At 35.0% G+C, this 22,549-nt stretch overlaps 1 protein-coding gene across 8 annotated transcripts in view; it reads left to right on the forward strand.

Moving 5' to 3' along the window:
- Positions 1 to 22,549, forward strand: part of G9a (histone-lysine N-methyltransferase G9a) — a 118,791-nt gene that overhangs the window by 77,158 nt on the left and 19,084 nt on the right. For 6 of the 8 annotated variants that reach the window (XM_081764091.1, XM_081764093.1, XM_081764095.1 and 3 more), the window contains exons 12-17: positions 1,940 to 2,149; positions 4,742 to 4,886; positions 6,431 to 6,542; positions 10,866 to 11,037; positions 12,524 to 12,602; positions 14,542 to 14,717. In XM_081764091.1, coding sequence (XP_081620217.1) covers positions 1,940 to 2,149; positions 4,742 to 4,886; positions 6,431 to 6,542; positions 10,866 to 11,037; positions 12,524 to 12,602; positions 14,542 to 14,717 — 894 coding nt within the window. Of the gene's footprint in view, positions 1 to 1,939; positions 2,150 to 4,741; positions 4,887 to 6,430; positions 6,543 to 10,865; positions 11,038 to 12,523; positions 12,603 to 14,541; positions 14,718 to 20,179; positions 20,503 to 22,549 lie in introns of those variants that run through there. The other 2 variants (XM_081764096.1, XM_081764097.1) reach the window with 2 other exon arrangements.

Genomic DNA, 22,549 nt, shown 5'->3' on the forward strand with positions numbered 1-22,549 from the left:
CATTCTTGCAAACATACCCCTGGTTTCGGGTAGGATTTACTAGCATTTAAGTTCTTTTTTTCTAACATTTAGTGTGAATATTGTCCTGTGGAAGATTATAAAACATTATGATTTTATAATAAGAATTAACATTTCTTACCTTACACGCGTATCGTTGCCGATACTTTCGGTTCAATGATCTGCAAACATCTACAGGATAATTCCTTAAAAATTAACTAGTTAACGTCTTATACATATACAGAGTCTCAATAAAATGTATACACTCTTGAAATGACTGTAACACTTATTATGATACGGAAAAGTTTGAAAATTCAAATGTAAATGAACAAATGTAGAAACAAGCCATTTATCGAAAGTGTTCAAATTGTTTGCCATTGTGGTCCAGACACAGCTGACAACGTTTACGGATAGAATCCAAAACATTCCTGCATCCAAAACATCCACGTTGCAATTGGTATTTGGGTACATTCGTTTTCAATGACTGCTTTCAACAAATTGATTGTAGATGGTCTTGTGTTATGAACATTGTACTTGACATGTCCCCACAGAAAAAATCCATAAAGGTCAAATCTAGTGAGCGTGGAGGGTACTCGATACTGCCTCTTCGGTAGGTGTTCGTCAAGGTAGGTTCTTACCTCGCGATGGTAGTGGGGAGCTGCTGGAAATACCATTTTTAATAGTTATGAGCTGTTATAAAGTGTTACATTTAAATGTAAAAAATGTCAAACAGTGTGTACATTTTTATTGGGACACGATTGTCATGATAATTGTCATGATTCAATTGTCACATGTCAATGCAGTATAAATGCAGTCAGTACCTTTGAAACGTCAGTTAAAATAAATAGAACACGGATGAATAACCGAAAGTTTTAATTTATTTGATTATGGTTGTATCTTATGAAGACATTAAAGTGATTCTAAACATTTCATTAGAAACGTAAACATTTTATTACATAAGACCTCATCTGTAGTGGATGGGAGGTACGAATTGTATTTTATCAGAACTAAAGAGTCAAAATTCAACTTAGATAAAAGCACCTTAATAAACAATGGAATTAAAAAAAAAAAAAAAAAAAAAAAAAAAAAAAAAAAAAAAAAAAAAATCAGCTCATAAACATGAAAGATTCTTAAAATTGAGGTATGGCAACATTGGATGGTTGTGTGAATCAAGAGGCAGCCACTGTTACTAGATATTTAATAGCGTGTTGGAGACATTTCTTTTCAAAACGTTTGATATTTATAAAATTTCACGTTAGAGACTTTATAAATAAAAGACATTTCATAGATATTTATTCAAAAAATATAAATTGACACATTTTGAATACAAATTTAAAAGTAGTAGTTAGAACTTAGATTGTTTCGCAATAAACAAGGTAGATTGAATGGTATACTCCATAGATCAAGAGGGGAGCGCGGTGGCTCAGTGGTAGAGTGTTCTCCTCCGGTGCTTGGGGTGCCTGGTTCGATCCCAGCTCGCGCCGTGTGGACTTTGTGGTGGACAAACACCGTGTGCGTGGGTTTTTTCGGAGTTCTCCCGTTTCCTCTCACTTTCTTCATTCCACCATTTCATTCATTTCTCATCATCACCGTCTCTTTTAGCCTAACCGGCATAATCGTGGGCCGTAAAACTGTTTTTTTACATAGATCAAGAAAGGAAGACATTCAGCAGGATGTAAGTAGTTAGTGTCCATTCTATTTTTTGAAAAATGACGTGTAAGATGATTGTAGTAGAACATTCAACTAAAATTATCGCCAGTAATAAATTAAATTGTGACTAAGGTAAGAAAAGAAAAGAATGTTTGTAAAAGTATGAACCTTGACGTACTGTGAATTTATATTGGCTATACTAGATCCTAACCCGAGAGATGCTGCACTCAGCCAATTTGTGTAAAATTGTCTCTTTATTTTCTGAATATTTGCGTTTTCTTTTTGATTTCAGCCACATATGTGCCAGGCAGAACAACTACGAGAGTGTGTTTCTATTATTGGCTCGAGGAGCGAGTGTTGAATTACGCAACAAAGAAGGGGAACAAGCTTTGGATTGTTGTCCTGACAAAACGTGTGATACATATGTAGCTATTAATTTTAATGTGCAGTTGAGGAAGCTTATGGTCAGATCGTTGGAGAAGACGCAAAGAATTTTAACGAAGTAAGTACAAGCAAATGCAGATTTAGCGAAGACTAGATAACTCTTTATTGCCTACTCTCTTGAATGTGTATGTGCAGTCTGTCATAGATAACTAAGCTAATTTTAATTAAATAGTTACAATACTTGCCTGTCATAGATACAACTAACCAATGCCTCTAGTTTAATAGTGAATAGAAGTTATCGATAAAGATATCAACGAACAGCGAAACAAGTTAATAGAACTTTTAATTTCCTCATATTATGATGCAGCTGTCGTAGAAAACCTGCATAGGTAAGATCTTTCATATTTGAGTTACTCATATGTGTCCTATTGCATCTACTCCTCTTGCGTGATTTAATTCTATGTATGTATAAGATACTAAGCTTTATATACAAAGATAATAAAGTTCTGCAGACATAACTGTAGTCATAATAAAACCCAAAATAAAATTAAAAGAAAAAAAAAAAAAACTTTGTATGTTGTTTTGCTAATCTTTGCTAAATCTCCTGTTTTTAAACAAAATTGCCGAACTTTCTGTGGACTGGGCATACTGCAGTGGGAATTTGGTTGCTTGGGTTGGAGTTCTGGGTTCCTTCCAGCGTCGAGGCTATATGAAATGTGGACGTACAGTTTCACGTTGGATCTGAGCTACACGAGCTCCCAGCGGGGTCCGAATCCGGGTCTCGCAGATCGAAGGCACGTACATTAATCATATCATATATATAGCTCAGTATAAACTGAGTATATTTATGTACGAGGGTTATTACGAAAGTTCTAAGCCTACCTATGAACGGAGCAGCAGAGAAGGATGGTGTTACGTCTCAACATAGTCCCTTGACAAGTCAGCACATTTTGTCCATCGATGTTCAAGTGCGTTAATACCGATGGTAAAAAATATTTTGTTGAAGGCATGTATGTAAAATTTCATCTGCGGCATGCATGACGTCATCATCAGTTTTAAAATGAGTACCTTCCAGCTTCTTCTTTAGCTTTGGAAAGAGATAAAAGTCAAAAGGTGCCAAATCAAGTAGATAAGGTAGATTGGGGAGCAATCCGTAGCCGCAGTTGTGGATTGCTGTCATTGTGGGTCTGACTTGTGGCTAGGGGCATTATCTTGATGGAGAAGCACACCAACTGTCGGTTTCCTACGACGCTTTTGCCGAATATTATGATGCAGCTGTCGTAGAAAACCTGCATAGTACTCCCCAGTCACTGTTTGCCTCTTTGGAAGATAATCCACCATCACAATCCCTTCTAAATCCCAGAAAGCTATAGTCATCACTTTTCCAGCTGAGGGCACTAACTTGGTCATCTTCGGAGGGGGGTGGGATGAGGGGTGTTTCCACTGCTTGGAACTTTAGACTTAGATTGGTAATGGAGGACCAAGGTCTCATCTATTGTTATGAGCCGAGTGCGAAAGGCATCTGGCGAGCTTTTAAACAGGTGTCGTAGGTTTTGGCACCAATCTCGCGGAAACCTTGCTTATTCACAGATGTTGGGTGATAATTCGGTCAACGCTTGCAGTAGATAAGTCCACTGTCTCAGCACTCAGCCTGATGGTTATTCGCGGATAATTCACGATGATTTCAAGCAGTTTGTAAATGTTCTCCTGAGTAGTGCTTCCACAGACTTTCCTGATCGAGTGTCATCTTCAATAGAGGTTCTTCCCCTCTTAAATTCGGTTGTCCATTTCTTCACTGTGGTATATGAAGGGGCATTATCACCTAAAGTAGCAACCTTGTCAGCGTGGATCCCCTGCAGTTTTAAACCTTTCTTGTTTAGATATTCAATAATAGCTTTCGCCTTCAGTTTCTCCATTTGGTCACACTTTGCTCACTCTTCTGTCTTTCTGGACCTGTAAAACAGAATAAAAGTAGATATTACCAAAATTTTGTGTGGTAAATATTAATACCAAATTTAGTATGACATCATAGGAAGATAAATAAATAGGCCTAAAAGTGTTGGACCTTATGGATAGAAGTTTTGAAGTATGATTAATGACGTACTACGAGTTTGACTAACGGATGGTTATCAAGAGTGTATTCAGAGTTTCTGATTAGGACGTAGTAGTTGACGAAGTTAATCACACGTGACTAATTAATCTAGAGCAAAGGGTACTCTTTAGCCACGGTTTAGCTTGTGCGACACATTTCGGATTTCGTATTTCATTTATTTTCATGTTTACAGACTACGCATGCGCACATCATCTTTTCCGTAGTTGCCACATTTATTTTTCTCACCAGATGCATTGAGGTTATATTAGTTAATCATACCCAAATCAACTTTTTAGTTGTATTCAAAGTAGACTCTGAATACCAAAAGTACACATTCCTTAGTAAAGAGCTAGTATGACACTAACTAGTCCATTACTAACCCTGCATTAACGAATTCTCTCTGAATACCGCCCATTATGTCTAGTTGTAATGTTTCTTTGTTAAGCTTAGAATTTATGTAACAATCCTCGTATATTTACTTTCTGTTTTCAGTAATATATATATATATATATATATATATATATATATATATATATATATATAATGTAAAATATTATTGTATAAACTTTTGAATAGTATTGAATAAAATATGTAACTGCTTTGTGTTTTGTGTTGTAGTGACATATCTCGTGGGAAAGAACAGAATCCTATTCAGTGTATAAATGGAGCTGATGACGAAGGAGTGCCTACGGATTTCGTGTATGTTAGTGAGAATTGTTTTACGAGCAATATTAGCGTCGATAGAACAATTACATCCTTGCAGGTATTACCAATTGCTTTAATGTGTTTTCCTAATTTACATTTAATTTGACTAGAGTAGGATTTCTCAACTTGGAGGTCGCGACCCCTAGGGGGGTCGCGATGATAGGTCAATCGGAAAATATTTTTAAATATTTTGAAATTTGTTCTGATAGATATTTTTTTAAATTTTTGTACATATTGTTAAGAACAACAAAAAATACGTAGGTCTACTAAACATTTTCAACAGGTGCAGAGTTGTATAAAAATCCATTTAAATAAAGAGGTACGATATGAAACTAATGAGAACTGCATATTGAAATACCAGAAAAATACAAATGCAACAAAACCTGCATATTGAAATATAATTAAAATTGAAAGGTAATGAGGTACACTCATGTCCAAAATGATTGTCGCATATCTATAACTGTCTTCTTGAAAGAATATAATTTGATAATGATTTTGCAGGGTATTTAATACTGATACTATGTGTATAATCGGGAAATGTATATTTGCGGTAAATTTCATGGGAAAAGAATTATAAATACGAAAATTAGAATGGGAAATACAAAATGTTGCTAAATGGACAAGAAAATTTTTATTTTCGTTTTATTGTTCTATTTACTGTTCTTTTGACATGAAATTTACCACATAAATGTCTTTGTCGATTATACACATACTAACATTGTAAGAAATACCGGGCGAATTCGTTATTAAATTATATTCCTACAACAACATATTTATAGATATGCGACAATAATTTTGGACATGAGTGTACCTGAGCATGGTGTGATTTCACTAGTGCGGGAATGTCCGGTTCAATTTTCGTGACGCACATTATCAAGTCATTTAAAATATTCAATAACTTTTTCAACAACTGTCCAAGTTTTTTCATTAAAATTCGATTTTTTTTTTATTATCATATGACCCAAAATTAAGGGAATTATTGGAGTGGAGAGGTATTAGGTTTATCCCATATTCCGACATACAGTAAAAACACTCGATACATCGCTGATGAATGTCTGCGGTATCAAGTTACTTTATCCTTTAAGTACTCGCGCGGGGTGTTCACAGACCCCCAAACAGGTAACTTTTGTATTGCTAGCCAGAAGTCCTGATGAAAAAATATAAAAAAGTCTCAAAACGAGTACAAAAATCTATTTGCAGGAAATACTTAAAAAAAAAAAAAACGTCTAGAGTTATGCTACATTGTCTTAATTATTAGAAAAATGTATTTTTTATTGTAAAAAACTAATATCAATTGTAAAAAACTAATACTAAACTAAACCCCCGCGCAAGTACTGGTGTCACAAAAAAAGGGCGCGAGTACTTGGAGACGACCACGATCCGTTGAGTTTTATGGAGAATAGCAAGTAGAAGTGGGGAAAAATAGATAGCAATCACTGTAAGAACACAACCCGTGATGACGCAAAGGCTTCTCATAAGATATGTTATTTGCTACCATAATACATAGCACATAAATAATAATATTAATATATCAATATATTGATTTATTAGATTGATAAACGTGAAGTGCATGACGATTAAGACACTGTTATTGCATTTCAGTCTTGCATATGTGAAGACAGTTGTTCTACACCGAATTGTTTGTGTGGCAACATAAGCTTACGGTGTTGGTATGATGAAGAGGGAAAGTTATTGCCGGATTTTAACTTTAATGGTAAGTCGGTTTATGCAATTGTCACAGCAGCATGTGGTGAGCACAAGTATACATCCTTAAGTCACATCTATCTAGGAAATAATACGCATTTTGTTAAACTTAAGAAAATATGATAAATGATAAATATTTCACACTTGGAAAGTATTTTTACGAAGAAGGGCGTGTATAATACATAATTCTTACTAATGTCATCATCATCATCATATGTATTCTGCCATTATTGGCAAGTTACTTGCCGCAAAACAAGCTTTTATTCTATTCACCTTAGTTAATTTCTTCGCCTTAATGTAACAATCATTTTAATAATGTCTATCAATTGTAGCTTCTTGTGTAGTTCCTCTTTTCCCTTCTCTTGTACTTTTTATCATGACCCTTCGCTGACAAAAGTCCCAACAATTTCTTTTGAAACGTTGCTACTCTTCATAGGGAGCTTCCACAGGTAGTTGTGCTTTAAATGCCCCTACCAATTTCTGTTTCTCTTTTTAAAAGAACCACCCAGTATTAAATTGAACTAACTCGGTATACATCAATTATAAGTGGTGGAATTTTCAGTGGGTGCTCCTATCTTTTTCAATATTAACTAAAATTCCTTATTTCATCTCATAGCATCAATCGTTACCCTAACCGCTGAAATGAGCCGCGGTGGCTCAGTGGTAGAGTGTTCACCTCTTGTACATGGAGTCCCTGGTTCGATCCCAGCTCGCGCCAGAACTTTGTGGTGGACACACACCATGTGCGTGGGTTTTCTCGGGGTTCTGCCGTTTCCTCCCACTTTCTTCATTCCACCATTTCATTCATTTCTCATCATCACCGTCTCCCTTAGCCTAATCGGCATAACCGTGGGACTTAAAATTCAGATTTCATTTCCTAGGAGCTAAAGAAGATAGGAGCACCCACAGTTATAGAATGATTGATGTGTACCAAGGTTAGTGTAAGTTAATAATCATGCGTCAGTTAAATTCTTTAAATTGTTATCTAATATTGTTGTTCTTTCCTCTGTTGTTCCCAGCTCTATTGGTTTTCCATTTTCTCTATCTAATTTTCTACAATCTTCTCTACAACACATTTCAAAAGCCTGTAATCAATTTTTCTCAGTGTGTGTTTTGTCTCGCAAAATACAATGCTTTACACGAAACGTTTCATAAGTTAACCCTTTTGTTCAAAGATCCACAAGAACACAACACCCTCAGCAAGGCTACGTGATAATATCCTTGTTATCTTTCCTCATTTATTATTTTTTCTCTTTCTTCCTTCTTCCTTTTCTTTTCTTCTTCTGTAAGTAGAATCTTCTCCCATTCTTTGTTTATCGCGAATTCTGTATTCCAATTCATCACCTTGTCTTCTGCCTTCATAATTTCCCTGGCTTCTTTCCATTTTCTCACCAATGTCCTGTTCTCTGCTTCTACGATCTCTGCCCTTCCTATTCTATCCTGTAGCTTGTCTCTTTCTGATGCTTATATATTACGTTGTTGTTCCTTTTCAATCTTACATTATCTTTGTGCTGTTTTATCCTTTCTTCCATCTTCTTTTTTGTTTCTCCTATGCAAATTTTGCTGCACTCCGCTCATCTCACTCTATATATTACTCCCCTTTGATCTTTGTCCACTATTGTTTTTCTATTGTTTTTTCTGATTGCTTCAATTATTCTGCTTCCACCTTTCCTGTTCGTCCTAATTCCTGCTTTCCTCTTTATCTTCTCTGTTTCTTTGCCTAGGCTTTCTATACCAAACTTGTTACTTTTTAATGAAGGGGCGGAGACTAATTAAAAATTGATCTCCGGGAAGTATATGAGAGATGGCCAACTCCCAAGTAGCCAGAAGGATTGGAAGTTTGATGAAGACGCAGTTAGTGTGTTGAAACTGTTACGTGATTGTGTTTTTAATATATATTATCACATAGCCTTTCTCAGTGTGTTGTGTTTAGTTTGACAATATAGAAACAAGGCCTGATAGAATAGTTATTCACAAGAAGTATTTTTCATTTTACTAAATAAAGGGGTAATTTGGATAAGGGCATATCGACCTATTTCCGGTAAAATGAGATATACATATTTTCTGCAAGTTTTAGCATGTCCGTATGTCTAGGTGGTGTTAAAGTAATATCTCTGCTTCGTAGCGAACGCCTGTCTCCAAAAATAGTGTGTGAATACGTTAGTTAATTGGATAAGGGCGTTTGTTTTTCTGCTCTCCTGAAAAATTGAAGAATTGCTAGTTACGCCCTTATCCAAATTTACCCCTCATAATGATATCACATGTTGAATCATTAAGTTATCACTCACGAGGATGAAAGGCATTGGCATGGGTTAAGAGTTTGTTACATTTCCTAAAACCACGCTCAAGACTATTGTATATGCAAGTGGATTTGCCCTATACTTTTGCATTCTTTATGGATATGTGTCGGTTAGTCGGTTTAGTTGGCTTCTGTCTCTTCCAATGCGGACAGTGAAACTGAATGTTGAAACCAATAAAATATTATACAACAGAAGATCGGTGATCACAATAGGAAAACAGCATCTGTAAAGAGAATTTTCAGAATTCAACTTGTGCTGGTTCCATACTTTCACTGACTTAAGAGCCTGCCATACTAAAAATAATGCAAAATTTACCATTTTTCTTTTGCTCGTTTTTCATGAGTGAAAGGAGATAACGAAATGCAACTTACCACAATCATAGATAATGCTGTTCTCCAACAGTAAATATGAACCTGAATAATTTTGGATGTTGGCATCCATACAAATTACAGTGTTGCCAGAATAGCATTTCCCCCAAAATGTAAGTTAAGGGAGCAACTAGAGGAACGAATTCAACTCCATTTAATTATATATCATGTCTTGGAATCCTGTGAATTACTTTTTAAATAATAGTTGTATTCAGTTTGTAATAAACAAAATACTAATAACAAACAAGACAGTTATTAAAATTAAATAATAGTGTAATTTAAAAAGTAGTTCACAGGGTACCAAAACATGGGGTCTTTGGTTCGATGCCAGCTCGCGCCAAGTGAGCTTTGTGGTGGACAAACATCGTGTGCGTGGGTTTTCTCGGGGTTCTCCCGTTTCCTCCCATCTTCATTCCACCATTTCCTTCATTTCTCTTCATCACTGTCTCCTTTAACCTAATCGACATAAACGTGGGACGTAAAATTTAAAGATTTCATTGAATTTGAAAAACAATATGATACATAATCCTCTAGTCGCTGCCTTGGGGGAAATGTTATTCTGGCAGCACTGTAATTTCTGTGAATGGGTACATTGAAAATTCTTAAGGTTCATATTTTGTCTGTTGTAGAATAACATTATCTATGATTGTGGTAAGTTGCATTTCATTATCTCCTTTCACTGATGAAAAACAAGCAAAAGAAAAAAAGGTAAATTTTGTATTATTTTGAGTATGCCAGGCTCTTAATTAGAGGAGCTTGAAGTGCTTTTCTGATGTCCGTTCATAAAGGTGGTATGAATAAGATTAAACCATAAACATAGGGTCCCTTGTAAGTCAAATGCAGGAAACTTTTCTCGAGTTTAAATATAACAAATTTTGCCCACTGTCCAGTGTCTTTTTGGTAAGATTTTACTTTAGGGTGATGTATGTATGGAAACTAGGTTAAAAAGCAATAAAAACTATGAAACACACAACTTGTTAAACAATGGTCAACACATGTTATTGGCCACTCACTGATCACTGTTCTTTTTCACTGTTCGTGTTTCCTTCCAACCGGCGGAAATACATGTTAGAAAGATCACTTCAAATTGTATTTATGTCAGGCATTGCATTTATGCCTGCACTTAATTTAGACAGAGGAGTCATAAATGCAATTTGGAGTGTTTTTTTTTTTTTTAAATCATGTATTTCCGCCGGTTGGGAGGAAACACAAAAACAATGAATAAGAACAGTGAACAGTAATTAGTAAGTGGCAAGGAACATGTGTTAACCTGTGACAAAAAGTTGTGTGCTTTGAATTTTTTATTCTTTTTTAACTTTTTTTACCCATCTTTATTATTTTTTCCGATGTTTTAAATTCACTTCGAACTGTTTTAAGCTAATGATGGAAATCGGGATTTCCGAAGGCGCTATTTAAAGGAATACTTTGGTCTGCGGTGAGTAGTAACTTTTTACTTTTATTTCTTTGTAAATAGCTGTAACATTTTTCTTCCGGAATTTAAAAAGATACTAAAATTCCTCTTCATGAAGGAAAAAAAAAAAAAAAAAATGTAAAAAGGATGAAAGCAAGCTAATCAGTGCTCAGTATTTGTGTACAAGGGTGAAGAAAATACAGAATAAATTGTGAGATTATGCTATTTCCTGTTGTTTTGCCTGTTCTTTATAGATCCTCCCATGATCTTTGAATGCAATCAAGCGTGCAAGTGTAATAGAATAACCTGCAATAATCGTGTTGTTCAGCATGGTGTTGTGGCAAGAGTTCAGCTTTTCAGGACGGAAGCGAAAGGTTGGGGCGTGAGAACCTTACGGGATATTCCGAAAGGAAGTTACGTTTGCGAGTAAGTAGTACTTAATGACAAGGATTATTACAATACTTTATGTAGTGCAGATAAATGTGGATTAAAGTGTTTTTTGTCACAGAATTTAACAAGTTGAAAATGTTCCAAGAGTATTGCCAGAACGAACTTCAAAAGAATGTTGAAAATTTAGGGCTCAAAATTGAAAAATTCGCAATATATAATTTTTGTATGACTTACGGCTCCCGAGATAACTCTTTTGGCCAATATCTGGGAAACGGTGGCCACTGGTTAGTATTTGATACTCAAATGTTCACCATCCTCATAGGTATTGATTAACACCAATATCATCTCTCTGTGACTTACGGTTTCTGAGATACGGCTCCTTAAATCTTTCGAAATCGGAACTTGTCTGGCCAATATCTCAGGAATGGTAAGAGTGACGAAAAAAAAAAAAAAAAAGCCATAACTTATTTCAGATAGTTTTTGATGCGCTATCGAATGGAGGGCTCAAAATTGAAAAATAAATAAATGCGCTATCGAATGGAGGGCTCAAAATTGAAAAATAAATAAATGCGCTATCGAATGGAGGGCTCAAAATTGAAAAATAAATAAATGCGCTATCGAATGGAGGGCTCAAAATTGAAAAATAAATAAATGCGCTATCGAATGGAGGGCTCAAAATTGAAAAATAAATAAATGCGCTATCGAATGGAGGGCTCAAAATTGAAAAATAAATAAATGCGCTATCGAATGGAGGGCTCAAAATTGAAAAATAAATAAATGCGCTATCGAATGGAGGGCTCAAAATTGAAAAATAAATAAATGCGCTATCGAATGGAGGGCTCAAAATTGAAAAATAAATAAATGCGCTATCGAATGGAGGGCTCAAAATTGAAAAATAAATAAATGCGCTATCGAATGGAGGGCTCAAAATTGAAAAATAAATAAATGCGCTATCGAATGGAGGGCTCAAAATTGAAAAATAAATAAATGCGCTATCGAATGGAGGGCTCAAAATTGAAAAATAAATAAATGCGCTATCGAATGAAGGGCTCAAAATTGAAAAATAAATAAATGCGCTATCGAATGAAGGGCTCAAAATTGAAAAATAAATAAATGCGCTATCGAATGAAGGGCTCAAAATTGAAAAATAAATAAATAAATAACAGACACATACAGATAGAGATCATGAAAATTAAATAGTTTACAAGTGGAAACTAAGTTTACAAGTGGATCTTCAATCGATTATACTGGGAAATGCAGTGAGTGCAATGGATTGTATATGTATTATGGATAGGTGTTTGCAGAATATTTTCTGAGAGAAGGAATTTACCCAGAATATTCGTGAATATTTAAAAGAAAGAAATATTTTAGAAATACTTAGTGCACTGTGATTTTCAGTTGTCTACAATATTTTTCGTGGCTTGTGTTTTACAGTTCTATTAAAAGAAAAAAAAAATATTTTGTAGATTAAAAGTAATACAAAAGGTTTAACCCTTATTTTATTACATAAAACTATTTCCAGGTATATTGGAGAGATAATCTCGGACTGCGAGGCAGATCATCGTGAAGATGATTCTTATTTATTTGACTTAGACAATAGGGTAAGTAACAAGACATAAAGAATATGTACTTCATCAAATCAAACTACTTTAATAATTTTGAAAAAAAAAAAAAAATGTTATTTGTGTGCTTATATTTTGACTACAATTGTACTGTGTCGTCTTTGTTGAAGCGTTGTGCATTTAGTGAGTGTTCTTTAAGTAGAAGTAATGATTTCAATACCTTTTTCATCCACTAGTATTTTCGTCTTTGCCTTATAACCTTAGAGGAATAAATTGAGTTATGAACTACATTTGTTTCGCAGATATTTTCTTCCCAATGTTAAACTGAAAAATTTCTTGAAAAAACAGCAAGAAATCTCGAGAATTCAATTATCGCTAGGAATTACACTGGTAAAAACTAACCAGGAATAATAGAGTTGAGTTGATTTTAACATCCGTTTCAGCAGCGAGGCTATATGAGACGGGACCTTCTGATTAACGTATAATTCGAACTAAATGAACTTCCACCAGGAATCGAATCTGGATCTCCCACACCAAAGGCGCGTACGTTAACCGCTTAGCTACGAAGGAGCTTCAGGAATAATAGAGTTACTTAAAAACTTACTGGAAATTTTTGTAGTTCACAAGAAATTGTTCAATTTAACACTTGGAAAAAGATATCTACGGAGTAAAATGAAATTCTTCAGTGTGATGTACTACTTTTAAGGCCAAGAGAAAGTAGATGAAAAAGGTGTCGAAATCAGTGCTTCTAAATAAATAACATTAAATACGCAAGATGCGTTAACTTTATTCACTTCTATTATATTTTGCAAATAAGATTCTTGTGAACGTAATTCACTACATGGAGAAAAGAGAGTCATAGGTTAAGAGCCTAATATACTAAAAATAATACAAAATATACCATTTTTCTTTTGCTTGTTTGTTCATAAGTGAAAGGAGATAATGAAATGCAACCTACCACAGTCATAGATAATGCTATTCTACAACAGTAAATATGAACCTGAGTAATTTTCTGTGTTCCCATCCGTAAATTACAGTATTGCCAGAATAAAATTTCCTCCGAAATGTAAGTTAAGACAGCGACTAGAGGAATGAACTCCACTGCATTTGATTACGTATCGTGTTGTTTTGGTATCCTGTGAACAACTATTTAAATAATAGTTGTATTTAGTTTGTAATAAACAAAATAGTTTTAACATACAGTTATTAAAATTAAATAATAATGTCGCTGCCTTAACTTAGATTTTGGGGGAAATGTATTTCTGGAAACACTAGGATGAAAACACTATTTCTATGGATGAAAACGCTGAAAATTCTTGAGCTTCATATTTTCTGTTGTAGAATAACATTATCTATGATTGTCGTAAGTTGCATTACATTATCTCCTTTCACTTATGAACAAATAAGCAAAAGAAAAACGGTAAATTTTGTATTATTTTTAGCATATCAGGCTCTTAAGAGAGATTCGCACGTTTTTTTAGTGTCTACGGGTCTCTGTTAGTGTTAATGTTAAATTGTCACTTCTTTCACCAAGAAATTGCGCTTTTTTCCCCTATATAATCTGTTTGACGAGAAATATCTTTCCAACTATGAAACTTTGTACATGCAAAATATGTTTATTATAGTGATTCGATGTTCATGTGAGTGACGTAACTAGTGTTGATGTTCATGTGACTTAGTTACAGATTAAGTGATAAAAACTGTCTAGTAAAAATCTTCCAAAAATAGTCAACGAAATTATTGTTTCCAGTTATCATTTCAATATATTTGGTTTAAAAAGCATCATTTTCAGTCTTAAATAAATATGTTTAGCATAGTTTGCAAGTGTAAGAATTGTTTGATCATCAAAGCTAACGAATTAATACATCCATTCCTAAGTTAGTGACAAAAGATTAGATAGAAAGTGTATATTCAGTGAACTGTACAGTTGTAAAAGTCAGTGCCGTTAGCCTTAATTTTGATTGTATATCCCTCACAGGATGGTGAAACGTACTGTATAGATGCTAGACGCTATGGAAATATTGCTCGCTTTATAAACCACATGTGTGTTCCGAATTTACTGCCTGTAAAAGTGTTCATAGATCATCAGGATTTGCATTTTCCAAGGATAGCGTTCTTTGCTAATAGAGATATTAGTGCTGATGAAGAACTAGGGTAAGCTAATGATTTTTACTTATCATTACTTAGCATGCTTTTGAATGTACCCACAACTAATATTTCTTTTATAGTATATTAACAATGCTCACCTGAGCAGAAATGAAAAGTATAGTCAGATTTCTGAAAAATAATTGTCGTACTTCTAACGACTCAGGTGATAGTCTTTGTGTGCAAACGAAAGCCTAACATGAATCTAGCTGCTTGAAAGAGATGGCAGAATCTGATCGTAATGTTATATTCGTGTCATGTAGATTTTTTGCCCTGATTTTTTTTTTTTTTTTTTTTTGAAGATAGTAGTTACTCTAATGATGTTTGTCAGGCAAATATAATAATGCTGCTGGTGAAGAAGAAACCCATGGAAATTGCAACAATGAAACATTTAGCTGCATGTACTTGAAACACCCACCACTTCTTTTTCCATGGGAATTCAGTGAGCGTTTTACTTAGGTGATGAAAATTTGATCACCGAAATAAGTGATAAAAAACCACGTATGGTCTCAGACACGCACAAATTCAGGATTTGACCAAGGATGAGGCTGTTTGTCCAATGTAGAGTGTGGACAAGAGCCATAAATACAATTGTATGAAGTGTAAATCTGAAGCTCAAGCAAAGGTGGCTAAAGCTCATTTAACCCCTCGATTCGCCTCTGGTCTAAGATGTATTATGACACAAAAAAGTAATAAGATCCAGTAGTCTCCAGTAAAATCTTCAAACAAAATTATCCTATCTTCAGAATCCATTTTCAATTTAATGTCCATTAATGATGTTAGGAAGATGTTCTAAAAATTAAATAGGAGAAGGAAACACAACCAATCTAAAACTTCAGACTCACTAAATATATTTTTCAAGCCAAGTTCTAAATCTGGGCTCACATATACGGTTTTATGACAACTAATTGTACGTGATATTCCAATTAGAACTTCACGTTCTTTTCACAGGTCATATCTGTCTCTTGGAACTGTGTGTCATACCTGTCTGGAACCGGTATGCTCATAAGTCAGTAACACAGTAACATTTACAATCCTGAACAGCAGAACATAACCAGGTCTCTGTCGGTAGGTTATTTCGTGTAAGAAAATACGAAGGATACTAAAAACAAAACCTTAAGATGGGAGCTAAAACTTAGAAACAGCTCGCGATTGTCTTGAAACTTTCATAACAGTGACAGGTTTGATTTGTATTATGATGGACACGTGGCAGCACAAAGTTGGAACGGAATACGAGATCAAAGTAATAGTGCAAAAATGGCGGCATCGCTCGCTGTATGCTCCAGGGAGGAGTAATTTATCTGTCAGAAGAATTGACACAGATTTGAAATTTCGTAGCCCATCGATACAATGGCTGCAATGAAGGACATACGGTTTGAAGAGTGACAACAGGTGGCAGCACAACATTGGAACAGTATACGAGGGCGAAGGAGTAGTGCAAGATGGCGGCACCACTCGCTGCATGCTCCAAGCAGAAGCAACAAGTCAGAATTGACGCAATTTTGAAACTTCTAGCCCTTTTGTACATTGGCTGGAATGATACGCATATGATTTCAAGATTGACTGTGACCGGGGCCAAGACAAGGTTGGAACGGTACAAGAAGGCGGAACGGCGGTGCAAAGATGTCAGCAGAACTAGCAACGTGCTCCAGGGAGGAGCAGTTTATCACAGAATCGACACTCGTACATTGGCTGGCTGGTTTAAAGAAAGACTGACAGGTAGTAGTATAACGTTGTTATGGTATACGAGAGCGGAGCAACAGTGCAAAAATAGTGGCACGTCTCGCAACATGCTTTAGGGTGGAGCAATCCATCACACAGTTCTGAAACTTCTAGTCCGTCCGTACATTGGCTCACATACGCCACCATACTGCAGTATCTTAGATGTGTCTTAATGAGTTTGATTCCATCTTACTCAAGAAACAAACAATAGAACTCAGTCTTCCTCATCGCATAATAGAGACGGGACAAGGAAACTTACGTATGACAGTGTTCTGTGAGTGAAAAAGATTAACACTCGTATTAAATGTGATTATGTTTTTAATTTTTGTTTCAGATCTTTTTGATTAAACACAAGCTTATTTAATTTTCTCTTCAATAAGCACTAGCACAAGAAAAGTTCAACAGTTTGGTTACATGTAGACATTTAAATTTTTTAGGCATTGTTCGCAAATTATAAAACTAAATAATATGGCACAAACTATAAAATTAGATGGAGTTCTTGCAATGATAAAAAGTTTATTTGTAAAACCACAGATTGTAAAGATAATTTCTGTTTTTATTGGTAAAGCAATTTTTGGTGTAACTTTAAGGCGGGTGATGGGAACGCGTGTTTGCTGTTTGCATGGTCTTGAGTTTCGATTCCTGCTTGGAGCTCCCACCACGATGACTCTAGCCAGGTCCGATGGCGTTGTCTTGAAATCCATTTTTTATAGGCAAGATGGTGTGGTGGGGAACGGCTATGAAAATCGCTTTTGCATTCTCTGTTGTGGTTAATAATAGGCCCTGACCGTCATAACCTCGATCTCAGGATGAAAATACATAAACTTAACTCCGGGTACAGATGACGAGAGATGCATAATAATACAAGTGTGCTCATCCTGAATTTGTTGTTGCAGGGAAGAAAAGTGATTTTTATAAATAAAATTAAAAAAAAAAAAATAATAATCAAGTATTGTATGCAATATGCGTAATCTTATAAACTGTAAAAGTAGCCTCCGTAAACGTGATCTGATAGGGGACGTGGTTTCTTAGTGGTCGAGCACTCGCCGATTGTGTTAAAGGGTGGGTTTTATCACAGCTCTCCCGTTCCTTTCCTTTCCTTTCTTTCATTCCATCAAACCTTCCGTCAGAGTTCATTTTCTTAGACTACAATGCATAATTGTAAAACATTAAAATATTTCACTACGTTTAACGTAATTGGTTTCCAGGCGGATGTTAAAACAGTGATATTAGTTATTTAGTGATTCAGTAGGAAACATATTGAGTAACTAAAAGAACGTCTCATCTTAAGCCTCTGCTTAAGGTTGGTTTAAAGGGACAAGTTCTGTCGATAGATGACACCATAGTCTTCGTATCTCTCCCATGTATTTTTTTGTCTTTCACGAAAATTCACGATTTCTCTTACAAATTTCAACCTACAGACTTCAAATTTTTTGAAAAGGAACTTCATAATCTATCAAAGGCAATAGTCCGTGCCGGTTTTTTATTTAGAATTTTCTTCATTGTTGAAATAGCTTGATTGTTGAAATGGATATCCAAACCTTTAACAATGGAACTAGTTCAACAATGAAGAAAATTCTAAATAAAAAATCGGCACGGATTGTTCCCTTTAATAGATTATGAAGTTCCTTCTCTAGAAATTTGAAGTCTCTAGGTTGGAATTTATAAAAGAAATTGTAAATTTTCGTGAAAGGTAAAAAATACATGAGACAGATACGAAGACAGTAGTGACATCTATCGGCAAAACTTGTCCCTTTACACTAACCTGAAGGGAAATTTGTATACACTTTCAAAAGCACTTTGCCTGCATCCTTAGTGTCTCAGAAAATAACTTAAGCTGCTGTAAGGATTACATTATGAAGAATACTTTTACTTGTAGAAACAATATGTCTAAGTACATGGAACTAGAAAGTAGTCTTTCTTTCTCTCGATGTGATGTATAAAACATGTACTTTCATGAATTTTAGAACATTGAACCCAATCACTCATGCAAATAACGCTAAAATTGTGAAAACACACTTGTTCCCCAAATGTATTTCGTACCCAAAATATTCCCTGAAGTCAAAGAACAAATAAAATTTGTATTTCTGTAACTGATTTTTTTCTCCCACCAAATTAATGCTATAAAAGTTATAAAAGTGGCTCAGTGGTAGAGCGTTCACCTCCGGTGCTTGGGGTCCCTGGTTCGATCCCAGCTGGCGTCGTGTGGACTTTGTGGTGGACAAACACCGTGCTCGTGGGTTTTCTCGGGGCTCTCCCGTTTCCTCCCACTTTCTTCATTCCACCATTTCACTCATCTCTCATCATCACCGTCTCCTTTAGCCTAACCGGCATAACCGTGGGACGTAAAACTTAAAGATTTCATTTCATTTCAAAAGTTATAGAACAAACTTATTTGACTTAAGAAAATATTTTGTGCACAAATCAATCATTGGCAAGTGCGTGTTTACTCAGTTTTAGTGTTAGTAGTTGTTGCATCTAGGTCTTAGGTTAAAATTGTGCTTAACTAAAATATCGAATTGTTTACATATAACATGTTATTTGTTTTCCCACCAACCACCCCAAGCTTCATACCATATTTTTATGCAATTATTCAGTTACTTTTTTATACAGAACAATCAGGCAGGTGGCGACATCTAGAAGCTTCAGGTGACACGTGATAATGCACGTAGCGACATCTAGAAGCTTCAGGCAGGCACGTGATAATGCACGTAGCAACATCTAGAAGCGTTGATAGTATACGTAGCGATATCTAGAAGTGTCAGGCAGGCAAGTGATTGTGTACGTAGCGATATCTAGAAGCTTCAGCAGGCAAGTGATAGTGTGCGTAGCGACATCTAGGAGGGTCAGGCAGGAAAGTGATAGTGCATTTAGCGACATCTATTAGTGTTACTGACGTTTGCTGTGTATTATAAGAAATTGTCATTGTACCCTGATAATTCTACAACCAAAATTACATCTCTCTTAAGGAAGGTTGCCTAACAGTGCAGGATAAAAATGAAATGACATATCTGAGTTTTACGTCCCACGGTTATGCCGGTTAGGCTAAAGGAGACGGTGATTATGAGAAATGAATGTAATGGTGGAATGAAGAAAGTAGGAGGAAACGGGAGAACCCCGAGAAAACCCACTCACACGGTGTTTGTCCACCACAAAGTTCACTTGGCGGGGGCTGGGATCGAACCCGGGACCCCAAGCACCAGAGGTGAAAGCTCTACCACTGAGTCACTGCGTCACCAACAGTGCAGGATAGTGTAATACATAAACTAACATGTTGTCCGTTTCATAATTAGGATTTGCACAAGTGATTGTACCATATTTACGTTTTATACATCATATAGAGAGACAAATATATATATATATATATATATATATATATATATATATATATATATATATAAATACTAGTTCCTAGTTCCGTGAGTTCAGTCACTGTTCCCAAAAGTATGAAAATATTTCACTATGTAATCCTTACAACGAGGTACTTTCTGAGGCACTCAAAATGGAGGCAGAGAGCTTTTCAAACTGTGCCCAAATTTCCGATAAATGGAGATGAATTGTTCTTTAGTTAGTAACATTAATTGTTTATGATTACCAACTACATTTTTTTAAAAAATAATGATTTTGTTGTAGCTCCAAATTACTCTTTACAATCGTATTGACCTATTATTATTATTATTAGGCTGTGTTGCATTCTAAGATAGCGTAATTGAGGTAAGATGATTTATATAGCAATTTGTATTTTACAGGCGTCCCTGAAACAGAATTTATGGATGTAAATATACGTGAACAATGTAGTGATTTGTCTTCTACAGCATTCGCAAGAAACTTTATTATATGTAGATTTTTAAAAACAGTGCACGCAGATAAATCGAAAAAATATTCAGAGAAAAACAAAGACTTAAAAGCACATATTCTTTGAATAATTACCAAGTAGACTTCACAGTAGCTAATCTTTTTAAAACACTGTTTGATAGTTCGCACTATTGTTATGCGACCAAACACTTCTATTTTGCAGATAATTTTAAGAAAAATGTTACGTTTGTTGTTGATTAATGAAAAAGTGTAATAAGCGTTTTTTAAAAATAAAAGATTTAAGTCATTTTAAAAATTATAATATTTTTCGTTATTTCAATTAATTTCAAGAGCGCTTGTATAATAATATTGTAAATATAGAAATGTATTTGTACGTTTGATGAGGTAGTGTAAATCCTCGGAACGTCTTTCTTCTTTAAGTTGAGAATGTCTTTATGAAAAAAAAAAAAATAATTTCTGTCTTCAGCTGGAAGTTTCCATCTCAAAACAGGCAGATATATCCGATTCCCTTGAATGTCAGTTGACCAGCTCCCATTTTTGTTTCTTTTAAGTCAACCTACTTGAAACCTGACTGTTTAACAATGCCCCTCTCCCACAACCGCAATTCCTGGCCTTTTATTTCTAAAATATATTTAGAAAAGTGAAATTGTTTTTTTTTTTAAATTTCGGAGATTAAGAAATAATTTGTGCGTAGAAATAATTTTACAACTTTTAAAAATCAGTAATACAGGGCAGCCCACTTATTACGAATTTCAATTGACCAGCGTAGTAATTCTTTATATCCGAACTTCGTTATAAACACTCAAGTATATTTCTGAATTATGGAAAAAGCAGAGGATTAGATAACAAGCAAATACGTTTAAGAAACAATATACAGCATCATAGCATTACATCTGAAGATAATTTTATTAATTGCGTTGTTATCTAGTCTATCGTACGTATTGAGTTATTCTTACCCCTTCAAGCACGCTTGAAGAAGTCTGTAATTTTCTTCTGAACAGTGTCTGCTGCCGCTGTTCGTAGCACCGCCGCTTCCACTTGCTCAAATGCATTATCCGGCACTGTGTTGCTGTGTTCGAAAAGATAGCGTTGCAGGTTTTCCAAACTTTGGATCGCTTCTTTGGAACTCACGTGTTGTTTCATATTTTCCACTTGTTCCCCATTATCGGAATCTGCTTCATCTTTCTTCTTAGTCTCCCTCACGCTTTCCACAATTGAATTATCAACATCGAGATCCTCAGTTACAAGCGCATCATCTGCAGCGACATTCTCGACAACGTAATTCCCTATGTCACTGCTTTCTAAAATTCACTTTAAGTTTCAGGATCAACAGCTTCTTTCGCCATCTTTCAGTCTAGCGATGCACAAACACGAGCTTGCGGCGTATCCCTACGTTACAGCTCCAGTGAAAACAGAGATTTATTTTCAACCTCGACCTTTAACCCTGTGAACGCACGTTGCCGGAAATATCTGCAACCGGGGCGATTTCTGCTGTCATCCGAGTAGGAAGAGTGAGTCATACAGCTATGAAAACCAGTTTTGCGATACCTGAGTTATCCACGAGCAGATGAAAAGAAAACATGATCCTGTTCTGAAAACTGCGCTATAAACGGTCTTTACGTAAAATATTATTCGTAATATACAGTCATTTCTTTCATGTTTTAAATAGGTGGTGTGACGGGGATTTCATCTATGTTCATAATATTCAAGAATTCGCTATTTCCGAGTTCGTTATAAGTGGGCTGTATAACGTTATAAGGTTCAAAAATACTAATTTGTTTTATTTCATTCATCTTTTAATGACAAATAGTACAAAAACAAACGGTTGTATCATAAGAAAAAACAAAAAGCGCTAGTGTTATTTGTGTAATGAGTTCATTTCGTTGTAACAAAGAAGAAATTATGTACAGAGAAAAGTCATTGTTGATATTTCTTTCTCTGTTCCGTTTTCTTTTAAATTCAACCTTTACAAATGGCATTACAGAAGAATTTAATCAACTTACTTCAAGATTTAAAAGAAAAAAAATCAAATCATTATTTTTAGATGATTTTTGTTGACGTCTAAGATGGAGAGTTTTGAAAATGATATAACTTTTGTTTGTTTGTTTTTGCTTTTCCTTTTTTTCTTTATATCGACGATATCTTCAGTAGAAGCAACTACCATTTTAAAAAAAAGTCAAAAACCCTCTGCTTGAGTTGAGATGGACACTGCAACTATATTTTGCATTGTTCTTGATTTATAATTAAACTTTAAACATTTATACTCTATATGAAAATTAAAGGTTATAAGCTAACTCTTGCGT

This window comes from Thermobia domestica, chromosome 7 (genome assembly GCF_964235325.1).
Source record: "Thermobia domestica chromosome 7, izTheDome1.hap1.1, whole genome shotgun sequence".
NCBI lineage: Eukaryota > Metazoa > Arthropoda > Insecta > Zygentoma > Lepismatidae > Thermobia > Thermobia domestica.